The following is a 13,820-nucleotide window of genomic DNA, read 5'->3' as shown; positions in this document are numbered from 1 at the left end:
CCCTCATTGCCACCTTTACATTGGGCATTGGTTTCTGGCTCTATAAGAGTGACAAGTCTCTATTTTCTCTCATAGTGACTTGCATTGGAAATGCTCTTAGATATATAAATTTATTACATACTTCAAAATTTCAAATTAGTATAATCAACCACAAAGTTCATTTTCTCATCTCTTTTTGGGGAGACCGGGAAGGAAATCTCTAATTGTTTTTATTATATAATTATTATATTATATTTTCAATATTGGTTTTATTTTTTGTACTGCCACTACCAAACTTAAGTTGCCAAAGGTTCACATTCCTAAAATAAGGATGACTTTTTTATTGCTCAATCTAAGCATGCTATAGCTTTGCAGGTGCAATTTATCTTTCCATGGGTTGTCTAACTATCGCCTCGCCCCCAATCCCCCACACTCACACTCACAGAACCACTAAACCAAGTTTATGCTCGCCCAGTTCTTTGTAAATTAGAGGTACATACCCGAGAAAAGCAAGACTCAATTAACTGCTATGAGAATTTCGTATAAAGTGTGGAGATAAGGTCATGCATTCAAATGGTCTTACGTAACACTAACCAGTCTTCGTACATAGATAGGACGAGAGCTAAACTTCCAGCGATGACACCAATACTAGCCCCAATGCAGCCCAAGAAGTGAAATTCGTTTTTAAATATGGCCATGGCTATCTTTCTCATATGGTGCAATGTAACACACGAGGTCAACTGTTGATCAGGATGACTTAGGAGGACCAAACCCCAAATAGCCATTATTTAGGAGGACCAAAAAAAAAACTCTAAAGAAACAAACAACTAACAAGCAGACCCTTGAAAAAAAGTAAAATCTACATCTCTAATTTCCAAACCCTAATTTTGTCCCCCACCCAAAACCCTTAAAGAAAAAAATGGAGCCACAAAGGAAAAGATTCCGTTCTGAAAACGGTGGGTCGTGGTCAAACCCAAATCAATTTGGTAGTGGAAGTGGTGTGGTTCCCGAATGCAAACGTTTCAAGTCTGTTGAGGGTTGTCCCTTTGGTTCCAATTGCAGATATCGTCATGTTTCAGCTGGTAATTTCAAATTTCACCCCTTTCTTCAATTGGTGTTTGGGTTGTGTTCTTTTTGTTCATTTGATGATTGGGTATGTTTTAATTAGCCTAAAAGATTGTAGCTTTTTGTGTTGTGCTTAAAATTGTGGTATTTTAACATGACATTTGCTGATATTTTTTGTCCCATGGTATTTAAATGCTGTAATTACATGTCTTGATGGACAGTTATGATTTGTTTACTTGAAAGGTCATTTAGTAACATTGATATAATAATTACTAGTATGTAAAATTGATTTGTTTTTATTAATACCCCGTCCTTTGTAGTTTGTTACTTCACTGTGAATAATTTATGGTTTATGGAAATTGTTTTTTCCTGTATAACCCCGTTATTTTGATTCGTCATATTAAGTACTACCTGTAGTCAATGGTAATGATATAAACAAGCATAGAGAAATGGATAACTGTTTATGATTCTTGTAGAATGCTGTTGGACCTTACACTGATAAAGTGAAAAATGAGTTCAGTAATTACCATGTTTTAACTAATTTCACACCTCTGGAAGGTAGATTTCACTAGCATTGCCCGAGGAGAGGCGTTGGTACCCCCACTTCTTCCTGTAACTCTGTTGGAGGACTTGGGCATGTACGTCTTGTAGATGTTATAGAAGTATATTTCCACAGCGTTGTTTGGTAAACATTGACCAGTTATCTATGACATAGGTGTATTATGGTTTATTGAATCTAGAATCACGATAATTTGAAATTATTTGGTTTTCTATCTCGCCATCTTTGTTTATACTGTGCAGAAGTTTGTAGTCATTCTGGAAATGAATGCGAAACTAATGACAACATGGTAGGATTGATAAAATTATTAAGGAAAAAATGGAGGCTACCGATTTTATTGCCTGGGTGAATGACTGAACGGGCATCAATCTCTTTCCCTCCTAAAGCTTATATATTTGTATTGCAGATGGTCGAGATAGTTTACCCCACAGCCTCTCTTCTGGAGGCAAACCAAAACCCTGCATGAAATTTTTCAGGTTCGCTCTTTCATCTTTACTGATACCTTAAAACATCTGCTTTTCATCTAGGAGGCTTTGAAACCGACACTGCTATATAGGGTATCCCTCATTAGTGAATGGCCTAAAAGGAAAAAAAAAACCCACCAAACTTGAAAATTCTTGAACCAGACCAGTGTTTTTGTCTTTCAGGTCTGGCTTTGCTTTCGAGACAGCAGTTTCACTCTCACATCCGCTTATGATGACTTGGAAGTGAAAATTTGCTGCGTCAAAGGCCTCAGGTACACCTTCAAGGGGAGGAACTGAATAAAAAATTGATGTGATGAGGATGACCCCTCTCTTTATACCTCACAAACTTTGAAACATCAACCAATATGGCTAGGGTCCTGCACTTGCATAAGTGATGAGGATAGTCTTTGCGAACGCAAAGTGATTAAACCTGATTACCTTGAAATCATATTAGGTCCAACTGGAACACTCTTTGAAAAGAAATTTCCCCATGTAGTTTTGAGCTATATGTGCTTTTGCAAGTGTATCTTTTCTTCTTTATCCATTGAAAATTATACTTTTGTTAATTTTTAAATGAAGTAGTCACCAAGAGTTTTCAATTTGTACTGGAAATAGATAATACCTTATGGTTGTCAGTAAGTGTGGGTTCTGAGTGGCAGGAGAATAGCATAAATTTCATTCTGACTGAAAACTCATCCAATAAGATAAGCGTAACTATCTGTTATGTTCCTTGAACATGAAAAGTAATGAAAAACGGTTTGGAATGGACCTCTAGACAGTCATCTGCTGCTTGGTTTGGTTTTGTTCTCTTGATATTTTTTAGCTGTAGGCTTGTAGCAGATCAAATGCCTTGTTCTGATGTTCATAGGCCATCTTTCCTGTTTCCCTTTCGATGAATTGCTCTACATGAATGGTTGTAACTCTTCTCTTAAACTCCTTTGCAGCACCTCAGGTTGCCCATATGGAGAATCTTGCCACTTCCTGCACTATATTCCAGGGGGTCTGAGTTCTTTGGGTCTAGCCCCCATTGTTTCACTTTCAGCCGCTCCATCTATTACTTCCCGGAGGAAACCAGTGGCATCAATTGGGGATCCAAGTGCCACTATTAGTGGTTTTAAGACAAAGCTTTGCAACCGATTTAACACTGCTGAGGGTTGTCCATTTGGTGATAAGTGTCATTTTGCTCATGGTGAGAGTGACTTGCAGTTGCCAAAGAATCAATCTCAAGGGAACATCAGAAGAGGACCAGCAAGGATCTATTTTAACGAAAGTGCTCCTGGGTATAGCAATGAAGGTTCTGACTATTCAAACACGGGAACTTTTGAAAACACAGCTAACTTTACTTCTGAAGGCTATGGTCAAGGGATCCCTTCTGGAGCGACAATTAGCGATGGCTCTGCAAGTAATGTGTCTGGATCAATGGGTGAAAATCTACAAGTATATTAAGTAACTGAGGCTTGAAGGAGTTCATGCTAAAGTCGTTGGTGAAACTTGCAAGTGTTACGAAGCGTGGGCCCTGCATATTGATGATCCCAGACTATTCCATCTAAGTTTCATCTTTAGAATATGTTCAATGGATACCGTCTTTGATGCTTGAGAATATAAGTTAGTTCCATTTGGCTGTTGTAGTTGCAGTGAAAGAACTCCTCTGAGTTTATTAAGGCATTGTTTTCCCTTAGCCCTGCAATACAGAAAATATTGATTTTTGTTGAGCAGCTTGGTTTCTTCTTACTGTTATGGTTGTTGAATAATATATTCCTAGCAAGGAGATGGAAAACTTTATGTTTGTCTATTGATGATCAAGTACGTGTATTTGTTTATTCATATTCTTATCTGACCTAATAAATTTGAATCTGGGAGAGTTGCTGTATCTGAATTGAGCAATTGCAAGAAGTTCAACTACATTCCCCATGATTTTCGTAATATTGCAATTTCTGCAAATGTTACATTTTTTAGCTCATTTGTCTTAGTAACAAGTGAACCTGAGTTGCTAAGAAAGGTTATACGGGCAATCGGCCGCAGGAGAAGGTTTTTTGGGTTGACAGAGTAGTTTGCTAAATGTATTCCTTGGTCTCAGTTTTCAGGTTTGAATGTTGATTCCAGAGACAAACTTGTTTGAATCCCAGTTTATTATGCTCATGGAGCTGAATCTGCTTGGACGACACTCTGGAGTTAAGTGTACTGTGACCTTTATGCCAATTGCAAGTCATCACAATTTAGATGTAGTATAACTGTATAAGAACCATAGATATTCATACGCTCAAATATGCAATGCCATCTATACAATATCTAATCAGGTTTAATCACACAAGTACAAATATGTTTGTCTGCTTAGTAAAGAAGTGGAGAGAACTTCCCAAAAAGAGAAAAAAAAAAACACACAAATACTAATTTGTCCTATCATTAAGATGAAATACTTGTTACAATAGATCTCGTCCACAGAGGAATACACCCAACATGATCCTCCCCTGATCCTCTTTCCATGCAAACTTAAGATGAATGGAGTACTTTCAGGTATATATGCTCCTCAATTGATGGGGAACACGTCTCCTTACACCACATGCCTCTCGACCTTTAAGTGTTCCCAGTCTATGTGTGCTTATGGGATTGATATAGACACTTCACGTCGCTTTTTCGGGTTAGAAGCAGCTTCAGGATTACCTTTTCTCATCATAGCCACAAACTCTTCGTAGTTTATCCTTCCATCCTGTAAAACATGTGTGTGTCAGAATGATAATGATAACATTTGATATTGGGTTTATGAAGTGCTCCCAATATAAAGGTACGACAAAAACATGAGTGATCATGAATAGATGAAGCAAAAATACATTAACAGATTAACAGTACATATTTCCCTGTTGATATGCAATAATGCAGAAGGAAAACTCTGATGGTTAATTCTTCCTGTTGCTTACATTATCAGCGTCAACTTCTGATAGGATTTCCTTTATGTCTCTTCCGTCATGCATGCCAAACTCCCTCAAAGCTTGCTCCAGTTCTTCTGTTGTAATGTACCTGAGAGGGAGGAGAACCAGTGAGGAAAATCTAAACTACGAAGGAAAATCATCTACATTGAATTTGAAGTTTCAACATAATTTTCTAGCGAATTAGTGTTTTCATTTTTATTGATTTTTTGATTGGACTCAAATAAATGTTCTAATACTACGTACCCGCTATTATCTTTATCAAAGTATTGGAATGCAGTATAGAGATGCTCTTCTCTATCAGTTCTGTTCATATGCATTGTCGCTGTGATGAACTCATCATAGTCTATGGTGCCATTGCCATCTGCATCAGCCTGTTTTGAAGATCGATTTTCATGATTACAAAATAAAGAAAAATCTAAAAGCTTTCCTTCGAACTTCTCAACTATCGATATTTCTCACTATCTTATTGGACTTACAGCTTCCATTAACTGTTTAACTTCATATTCGGAAAGCTTTGTTCCTTGCTTGGATAGTCCTTGCTTCAGTTCTTCGAGCGTTATGGTACCACTATTGTCAGAATCCATGTTCCTGAACATTTCCTTGAGTCCAATGATTTCTTCTTCTGATAGACAACCTGCTATCACCTAGCATCAATAAAAGAAAAAGGGAAATTTTCAGCTAGGATCCTGTGCCAAGTCATTTGGAGTGTTAAATTACTGGGGATAGATGATTTCTAACAGTTGTTCTAAGGTAAAGAATGAATAGTGTTACCCCTAACTGAGTGTTAAAAGAATACTTTTGATCTTAGCTATGTTTCTCTTATTGTGATAGTGTTTGTTTGATAAATCTCTGAACTATAATTACTTGCCGCAACTGTCTAATTTATGTATTTTAACTGTTGCATCATGTCTACTTCGCCATAAGTCAGACCTTTTATATTTATAAATATTATCATGCGATTGAGATTCAGCAAACTATTGACAATTGAAGATATCCATTCACAATTTCACATTATAACACTTGAGAAGGAAGAAGTCAGGGCGAGTGTTTACCCGAAGAGCAACTTTCTTGAACTTATTCATAGCTCTAAACTGTTTGAGCCTACTCAAGACAGCATTATCAAGAGGTGTATCAGGTGCCTCTCCATCTTCTTTGATCCAGGGATGATCTGAAGATCAAACAATATACATTATTGCAATATTATATTAGAACAGTGAAAACTAATAGGAACTTTCATCTGAGAGATAAAAACAAATAAAAATTGATGATCCCACTACAAACTAAGAAACATGCTTAAGACAATGTCTGTATATAGTTTATTTTAGAGTTCGTATAGTATATTGGTAAGTAATCATCAAACAGGCGAGATAAAACGTCTTTGGCTATATCTAAGATATGCAAATCTAAGCTAGTGAGCTAACCCGTATCATACTTACCAAGAACCTGGAATGCTGTTAGCCTCTGCTTTGGGTCTGAATTGAGCATCTTTCTGACCAGATCTTTAGCTCCATTCGATATCGATGGCCATGGATCACTTGTAAAATCGATATGCCCACGCAAAATAGCATTGAAAATTCCAGTCTCCGATTCTGTCAATATATGTATATTTATATTTTTTTCGCTTTTTTGATTAGGTAAGACATCATAATTCTCCTCATAAACACACAACAAGGTAAATGAAAGAACGTAAAAAAGAGAGAGAAAAAAGAAGATAAAGTACCAGCCCAGAAAGGAGGAACTCCACATAGAAGAATATACAACATGACTCCAATACTCCAGATATCGACTTCTGGTCCATATTTTCTCTTCAAGACTTCTGGTGCAATGTAATAGGCACTTCCAACAATATCTCTGAATACTTCACCTGTTGGAAGGATTAGATAGTTATTGAATCGGCCGAGCTTAAATAGGGTGAAGAGACAATTTTCGTAATACAACTAAAAAGCTAGAAAAGGATGTGAGGATCACTGAAAACAATGCGGATTGAGGTAGTACATACAGAAAAATCAACTAGGCACGAAACAAAAATAGAATGCAAGATGCTTCAAGTTGGCAGAAAATAAGAATCAAAACTAACACACAGTTCTAACCTTGCTTGAAGAACACAGAGAGGCCAAAATCTGTAGCCTTGAGAGGGGAATTTTCATCCTTGTTCAACAAAAGGAAGTTTTCTGGTTTAAGATCCCTATGTACGACGCCCATTGAATGACATGTATGAACAATTTGAACAATTGTCCTCAGCAAAGAAGCAGCGGCGCGTTCAGTATAATGACCCTTGGTAATAATCCTATCGAATAACTCTCCACCAGCGCAAAGCTCCATAACCAAATGAACAGATTGCTTATCCTCGTACGCGCCTTTCAATTCAACAATATTGGGCTGTCCTGTCAAATGGTGCATTATCTGAACTTCTCTCCTTACATCTTCAATATCCTCCTTGTTAACAAGCTTTCTTTTCGCTATCGTCTTGCATGCATATTGTTCCCCAGTAACCTTATGTGTACATAAATGAGTAACACCGAATTGTCCTCGACCGAGCTCTTTCCCTATTGTATAACTCCCACGGACGTCTTCCATAGGCCGTCCTAGAACAGGTCCAAGGGGTGCAGCCTTGGACGGCTTGACAGGCGATGCAGATAGAACTACATTGCCTGCCGGGTGCTTATTTGGGGTGGCATTTTGAGGATTTGGATTCCCAGGATTGGCATCAGTTTTGACAGGAAACTGATCAGACATTATATCGTTAGAAGCTCCGGGGGGCACCCCATGGGAGCAGCAATTACCCATGGTAGAAAGGGGCAAAAAGTATTGAGAGGGCCAAGAGGTCAAGTCGATGGGGTTTTGAGACACAAGCAAAAGGTTGTCTGAAGGAAAGAGCGAAAAATGAAAGACTAAAGAAGGAAAGGAGGTTGGAAAATGGCAGTATACAGGTTGGAATGTTGACAGGAGAGAAGATAGTTGTTGAAACAGTCTTTGGGCGTAGGGAAGGATGTAGAGATAGTGAGGTTGAGAGGAAATGGTGGGAAGCAACGGTTTCTTTTTGGTTTTTCTAGTAGAGATGGATGTGTGTGATATTAACGGCTAGTCGACCATGAAACATGGACAGCTTTGGGTGATTAGATTGATTTGTTTTGGTTGGACCTACCTGTTTTTCACAACGAACTGATGGTTTTTCGACCATACGTACTATGTACTTTCATGATAATTGAAGTATTGAATCAGCATTGGTCTAAATTCTCAAGCAAGGCAATAATACATACATAGAATGGTGAAGATATAATAAGACGAGAACGTGTGCGAGTATGTTTGATATTACACATATAATACAATGACAATTTCTAGTCGACATTTTAGTGTCAGACGGGTGTGATATGCGATAGATGAAGAGGAAGCAACACAACAATGCCGAGGGAGGGGGTCCCAGACCTTCAAGTAACACACCCAATGTTGACAAGAGATTTGTTACTGCCAATGTTGCAACCTTGAGCTGACACAGCTACCTAATTTTGATCGAGTGTTGTGATATATGTACGTTACAGTTAAGAATGGATTTACTGAGAATCCAATTGTAGTGATATACAATACTGTAGATTAAAGTAAAACATGCAGGCAATGTTGAATACCAAACTGAACATTTTACAATTCCTTTCACTGCCAAAAACATTAATTTTTTTTTTCTGGGGCAGCACGTACTTATAAAGAGTATTGTTAATCTTACGAATGAACATTAACAATTCTAATTCTGTTTGACCATACTCTCACACAGATTGATGTCAAAGTCTACCATTCACATCCTAGAAGTTGTTTCTGTGTCGCAGGTCTAGCTTATCTGTGTCTTTGGGTGATACCGTGATACTTAACCTGTTACAAAGAATCTGTTTGTTTTATTTTCTACTTCAAATACATTTCAAAAGGAGAAACAAGAAATAGAATTACATTCTTGCATTGTCTAAAATAAAATATAAAGTTAACAAATCATACTTCATAGCTTTTGATAATCACTCCACATTGCATCTGCAATTGACCTTCTAAGCTGTGATGCGACCTCTTGCTCTGTTGTTCCATGAAGATCTTCAGGACCTCGGATCATATTTTCAGTATCAATTTCAAATCGATCTTGTTCTTCACAACCAGCCATTTCAAAAAACACATCATTAGTTTTCTCTCTTCGTATGTGATTATGTAGTATGCAACATGCAATAACTAGCTTCACTTGAGTTTCGAAAGGATATGGAGGTGCCACTGTCAAAATAGGAAAACGCCTTTTCAAGATCCCAATAGCACGTTCAACAACATTCCTCAATGACGAATGTCGAAGATTGAAAAGTTCTTTGCAGTTCTTAGGACCCATGGCATCGTATTCTTTTAAGTGATAGCGAGTGTCACAATATGGAGCAACGAAACCTGGTTCATTACCATACTTGCCATCGACAAGATAATACTTACCTACATTATAGAAGATATCAGCTAGTAGCAGAAGAAAACCCATAAGAACAAACAAAGATGTAAAAAGTGCAAGGTACCTTCGGGCACATGCAATTTATTGGCCCTAGTTAGCGCTGAATCTAATACATGTGAATCTGTAGAAGAACCTTCCCAACCGGCAAGAACATATTGAAACTGCAAGTCAAATGCGCAAGCCACCATAACATTTTGGGTAACCTCTCCTTTCCTATTTGTAAATGGAACTTTCTCATTTGAACAGATAAATGCTGGGATATGCGTTCCATCAATTGCTCCTACACAGTCCTGTTTATGATACATTATATATGAGCTGTCTTGAATAAACGAAATAGTTCAGAATAATTAATAATCAATGACAAATAATATACCTTGAAATATGGAAGAAATCTATGATCTTGAAGTATTTCAGGAGAAGTTGTAGACCTAGCCGGCTGAAGAAAATCTCCAGATAGTCCCATAATCGTGATTCAAAACATTGTTGAAGTGACGACTGATAGTTTCTCCAGAATGTTGAAAACGTTTTTGAAGTAAACGGTTTCGTTTGTTATGACCAACTGCAAGCATAAACATTGCTACTTGTTCCTCAACCCTTATTCCATTTGAGTGGCTAAGTAAACCTTTTGTTTGTAAAATATGACACAATCGCAAAAAGGCATGTTTTCCCATGCGAAATTTTTTCTGGCAACGCCAACCATGTCCATTGAGCACTTTCCGCACATACTCTGCGCCACTAAGGGTTGAATTCCAGCAAGGAGTTTTACTTATGTAGGACTCATAATAACAAGCTGCTAAAGCTACAGTAGCACTTGCGACTGCTATTATCGTATCCTCTCATCTGAGTCTGACATGATTAACCTCTGATCTACAAACATTTAACGAGTGCAAATACAATAGGGACGGTAAGACAACGTACAATTGCAAAATGAAATACAGCATACCAATAAGAAAACGTTCTACAGAAGTTTTGACAAAGTATCTCATTCTACTTAACAGGTGTAACCTATAATATAAACACTACTCAATATTATAGATCAAAATTAATTCTATCAATAAAACTCAATTACGTAAATCACAACTAACATGCAAACTTTGCAATTTTAAAATGTGTAAATTCTCATTCATGTTCAGCAAAATGTACATTTTTCTACAACGACATTAAAGATCAAGAAAATAACTCCTAAAGAACTATTTTCAATTTTCAAGTGATTAGTTTTGAAGCTTATACATCAACCATCCCCTTCGCCTGTTTGTCCCCAACTCCAAGAAAATCTTTGCTTTCTTCTCATCCTCAAGGAGATCCAAAGCTTGCATAAAAGTACTGTCATCAATATCAGGCACCGCTTCTAAGGCAGCAACCAGCTTTCCTTCGTGTGTAAGACTAGTACTTGGATCATGACTCTCCCTCTTTTTGCTGCTTGCCATTAGAGTAATTGCAGATGCCATGCCTTGAATTGCATCTACCATACCCTCCCCGGTGCTTCTCCGTGGTTTTTTACTTTTCCGAGAGCTTGATGGCGTTGATTTACTCCTTTTGGGTTGGTTGAAAACTTCAAATTCACTATCCAAATTTTTTGGTTCTCGGCTGTCATCAGCAAAATCGTCACCACCAAGAATTGAACTTTGGGACCCTTCTCCATTTAAGTTTTCCCCATTCTTCTTGCCCGGTTTTCCATTTTTAAAATTTTTGTCTTCAGGTGCATGGCTAAATCTCCCAGTAGCACCTCCATCACCAAATATTATGCTTAAATCATCATAGCCAGGCATAGACTTAGTCCTCCACATTTGGAACTCTGGATGTGCCTGCATATAATTTAAAAATGCGTTCGTTTCCAATTACAATCCATCAAAATTCATAAGCTGTAACGAAGTAAGGAAAAGAAATAACCTTGATATGATCATCCCACACGTGATCATCATCTGCTTTAACCATTTCTCTATCTTTATCCCAAGTAAATCCATTCTCTCCCAATAGAATCCTTATAGAACTATAATTCTTCTTAAGTGCTCTATAATGATTCTTTAGAACATCTATATTGTAATTAGACCCAAATTTTGCTTTGAAGTGATCAGTCATGTTCTTCCAAGCGTTTTTGCTGAATTGACCATCAAGGTACTGTCCATCATTCACTTGATCCATCAAAAGCTTTACGAAATATCGATCCATTGGTAGTGTCCAGACCGTCCTCTTGCAACTAAGGTTCTCGACATTTTGCATCTCTTTGTCCAATCCTTCTGATTAAAATGAATGTAACTTAATTAATATGTACTAAACCATCACAAAACTAGCAGAGCCTTCAAAATCAAAGAGTTTAATACACACTACATAGTCAGAGAGTTCCATACACACCTAGACCTTCACCAACAAGATTTAGACGTTTGGACCCTTCGCCATTCAGGTTTTCCCCATTCCTCGCGCTAGATTTTTCGTTCTTCAAATACTTGTCTTCTTTCACACGATCACAAAGTATTGTGCACAAGTCATCATAACCAACCATAGACTTAGTTCTCCACATTTGGAATTCCGGGTGTGCCTGTGTATAGTAAAAGTAAGTTTGTTCCTAATCATGGTTTTCAAAAACTAATAAACTCTTAAAAGGTAAAACCATTACCTTAATATAATCATCCCAAACATTATCATCATCTACCTTAATCATTTCTCTTTCCTTGTCCCAACCAAATCCACCCTCGCTCAATATAGTCTTTATAGCAATGTGATTCTTCTTCAATGCTCTATAATGATTCTTCAGAACCTCTATATCATAACTAGGCCCAAACTCCACTTTGAAGTTGTCCACCATATGTTTCCAAGCATGTTTGCTAAATTGACCATCAAGGAATTGTCCATCACGCACTCGTTCCACCATAAGCTTGATGAACAATCTATCCATTGGTGGCGTCCACAATGTCCTCTTATCTTTGCTCATTTCTTCCAAATGAAAAAGCATTATAACTTTATTAGTATATGCTAAAACCTCTAAAATATCGCAGGGTTTTGGCATTTTAATCAAAATTCCGGAATTTCGGCATTTTATTTTGATAGATTTTTGTTCTATATAACTGCAGTGAACCTAATCATAAATAAATCATGCATATACTCATTTCAATGCCTCTATTCAAATAACAAAACATGATTTCAGCTTTTCTAGAACTACATATACATAAAAGGAGAGAGAGATATAAAACACATATAGAGAAGTAGTACCTGAAGATGGATAGCTCAATAGAGGATAACAGAAACGCTGTTTTTCCTTCCTTATATCCTTATCCTAATCACGAAGACTGTATCCTGGGTTATTTCATACGTGTCATGTAGGGGTGGAAGTTGGGTCGGGTTAGCCCAAGCCCGATGGACTAAAACCTGACTTTTGTTGGTCTTGGGCTAACATGTCAGATCCGTAGTCCAGGCTTGGTTTTGTAAAATCAAAACCCGGCTAAATTTGGGTTGAGCTCGGGTTAGAATATCAAAAAACCTAAAAACCGGAGCTCGTATGCATATATGTATATTTTTCAATCATTCTATTTTTGTAAAAAATAAGGTTGAAAATCTCTATTTCAGAGAGAATAATGTACTTAACAAGGTCAGTTTCCCTTTCAAACAATTAAATTTCTTTGATTTCATTATAAGATTTCAATTGTAGTGTTTTTCAAGGACCAAAATATTGAATTCGGTAAATATCTTGATGTACCCAAAAACCGATATATATTGGAGATATTCATTTTTTTGTTGACCAATTAAAATTTCGTTTTGTATGTCAATATATCAGAAATATCGTCGATTATATCAAAAATATCGTCAATTATATCAGTCAAAATCAACAATTTATATCGGATATATCGGTTGATATATATATATATATATCGTTATATCGGAAATTACGAAATATATCGGAAAAAAAACATATTCAATATTCGGTTGAGATATATCGGATATTTCCACTTCGGTGTACAAAAAAACGATATATATCGGCGATATTTTGGACTTTGGTGTTTTTTATCTCATAATTCCAAAAAAAAAACCCGATAAATTTGACCAACTCGACCAAATCCGAATTGTTTGGGCTAGGACTTGGGCTGAAAATTTAAATACCGACTAGGACTTGGATTTAAACATTTGAAAGTTGGGTTGGGTTGGGCTGGGCTATGACTCACCCGTCCAAGTTCCACCCCTAGTGTCATGTTTCTACTACATCCTTTTTATTCTCATTCTATAAGTAAACTAGTTTGTAAGATTCTAACGTAAGGGGGTGTAGCTCATATGGTAGAGCGCTCGCTTCGCATGCGAGAGGCACGGGGTTCGATTCCCCGCACCTCCATTCTCACATATACATTTTTTTCAAATATTTTTAAGGAGGGTTTAAGCTA

The 13,820-nt window shown here is 37.1% G+C and overlaps 3 protein-coding genes and 1 non-coding gene across 4 annotated transcripts; 2 read left to right on the top strand and 2 right to left on the bottom strand.

Annotated features, from left to right (window-relative positions):
* Positions 1-804: 804 nt before the first annotated feature.
* On the top strand, positions 805-3,859 carry LOC147484549 (uncharacterized). The gene is made up of 3 exons (XM_086580806.1): positions 805-1,061; positions 2,010-2,079; positions 3,012-3,859. Exons 1-3 carry the CDS (start codon positions 899-901, stop codon positions 3,511-3,513), a joined length of 735 nt encoding a protein of 244 aa, XP_086436932.1. The 5' UTR covers positions 805-898; the 3' UTR covers positions 3,514-3,859.
* Positions 3,860-4,318: 459 nt separating this feature from the next.
* Positions 4,319-7,796, bottom strand: LOC147484548 (calcium-dependent protein kinase 17-like). The gene is made up of 8 exons (XM_086581240.1): positions 7,085-7,796; positions 6,715-6,858; positions 6,431-6,583; positions 6,047-6,162; positions 5,471-5,638; positions 5,238-5,365; positions 4,983-5,082; positions 4,319-4,774 (listed from the first exon to the last, which is right to left on the bottom strand). Exons 1-8 carry the CDS (start codon positions 7,779-7,781, stop codon positions 4,667-4,669), a joined length of 1,614 nt encoding a protein of 537 aa, XP_086437366.1. The 5' UTR covers positions 7,782-7,796; the 3' UTR covers positions 4,319-4,666.
* A 2,757-nt stretch (positions 7,797-10,553) lies between these two features.
* LOC147484547 (L10-interacting MYB domain-containing protein-like) lies at positions 10,554-12,797 on the bottom strand. The gene is made up of 5 exons (XM_086581241.1): positions 12,661-12,797; positions 12,068-12,384; positions 11,806-11,989; positions 11,344-11,690; positions 10,554-11,258 (listed from the first exon to the last, which is right to left on the bottom strand). The coding sequence occupies exons 2-5, from the start codon at positions 12,380-12,382 to the stop codon at positions 10,665-10,667; spliced, it is 1,440 nt and encodes a 479-aa protein (XP_086437367.1). The 5' UTR covers positions 12,383-12,384; positions 12,661-12,797; the 3' UTR covers positions 10,554-10,664.
* A 901-nt stretch (positions 12,798-13,698) lies between these two features.
* On the top strand, positions 13,699-13,771 carry TRNAA-CGC (transfer RNA alanine (anticodon CGC)). The gene has a single exon. It is a non-coding gene; the product is annotated as a tRNA-Ala (tRNA).
* The last annotated feature ends 49 nt before the right edge of the window (positions 13,772-13,820 follow it).

Source organism: Coptis chinensis, chromosome 8, assembly GCF_015680905.1.
Source record: "Coptis chinensis isolate HL-2020 chromosome 8, ASM1568090v1, whole genome shotgun sequence".
NCBI classification, from domain to species: Eukaryota; Viridiplantae; Streptophyta; class Magnoliopsida; order Ranunculales; family Ranunculaceae; genus Coptis; species Coptis chinensis.
The sequence above is the reverse complement of the archived record's forward strand: the minus strand, read 5'-3'. Positions and strand labels throughout refer to the sequence as shown.

Coding starts and splice junctions, on each gene's coding strand:
- LOC147484549 (XM_086580806.1), top strand. CDS start 899: ATGGAGCCACAAAGGAAAAGATTCCGTTCTGAAAACGGTGGGTCGTGG. Junction 1,062..2,009: donor ATATCGTCATGTTTCAGCTG/GTAATTTCAAAT, acceptor TTTGTATTGCAG/ATGGTCGAGATAGTTTACCC. Junction 2,080..3,011: donor CCCTGCATGAAATTTTTCAG/GTTCGCTCTTTC, acceptor ACTCCTTTGCAG/CACCTCAGGTTGCCCATATG.
- LOC147484548 (XM_086581240.1), bottom strand. CDS start 7,781: ATGGGTAATTGCTGCTCCCATGGGGTGCCCCCCGGAGCTTCTAACGAT. Junction 6,584..6,714: donor AGTTCCTCCTTTCTGGGCTG/GTACTTTATCTT, acceptor ATATATTGACAG/AATCGGAGACTGGAATTTTC. Junction 5,083..5,237: donor TTTGATAAAGATAATAGCGG/GTACGTAGTATT, acceptor CCTCCCTCTCAG/GTACATTACAACAGAAGAAC.
- LOC147484547 (XM_086581241.1), bottom strand. CDS start 12,382: ATGAGCAAAGATAAGAGGACATTGTGGACGCCACCAATGGATAGATTG. Junction 11,691..11,805: donor TCTTGTTGGTGAAGGTCTAG/GTGTGTATGGAA, acceptor CATTTTAATCAG/AAGGATTGGACAAAGAGATG. Junction 11,259..11,343: donor TGTGGGATGATCATATCAAG/GTTATTTCTTTT, acceptor AATTATATGCAG/GCACATCCAGAGTTCCAAAT.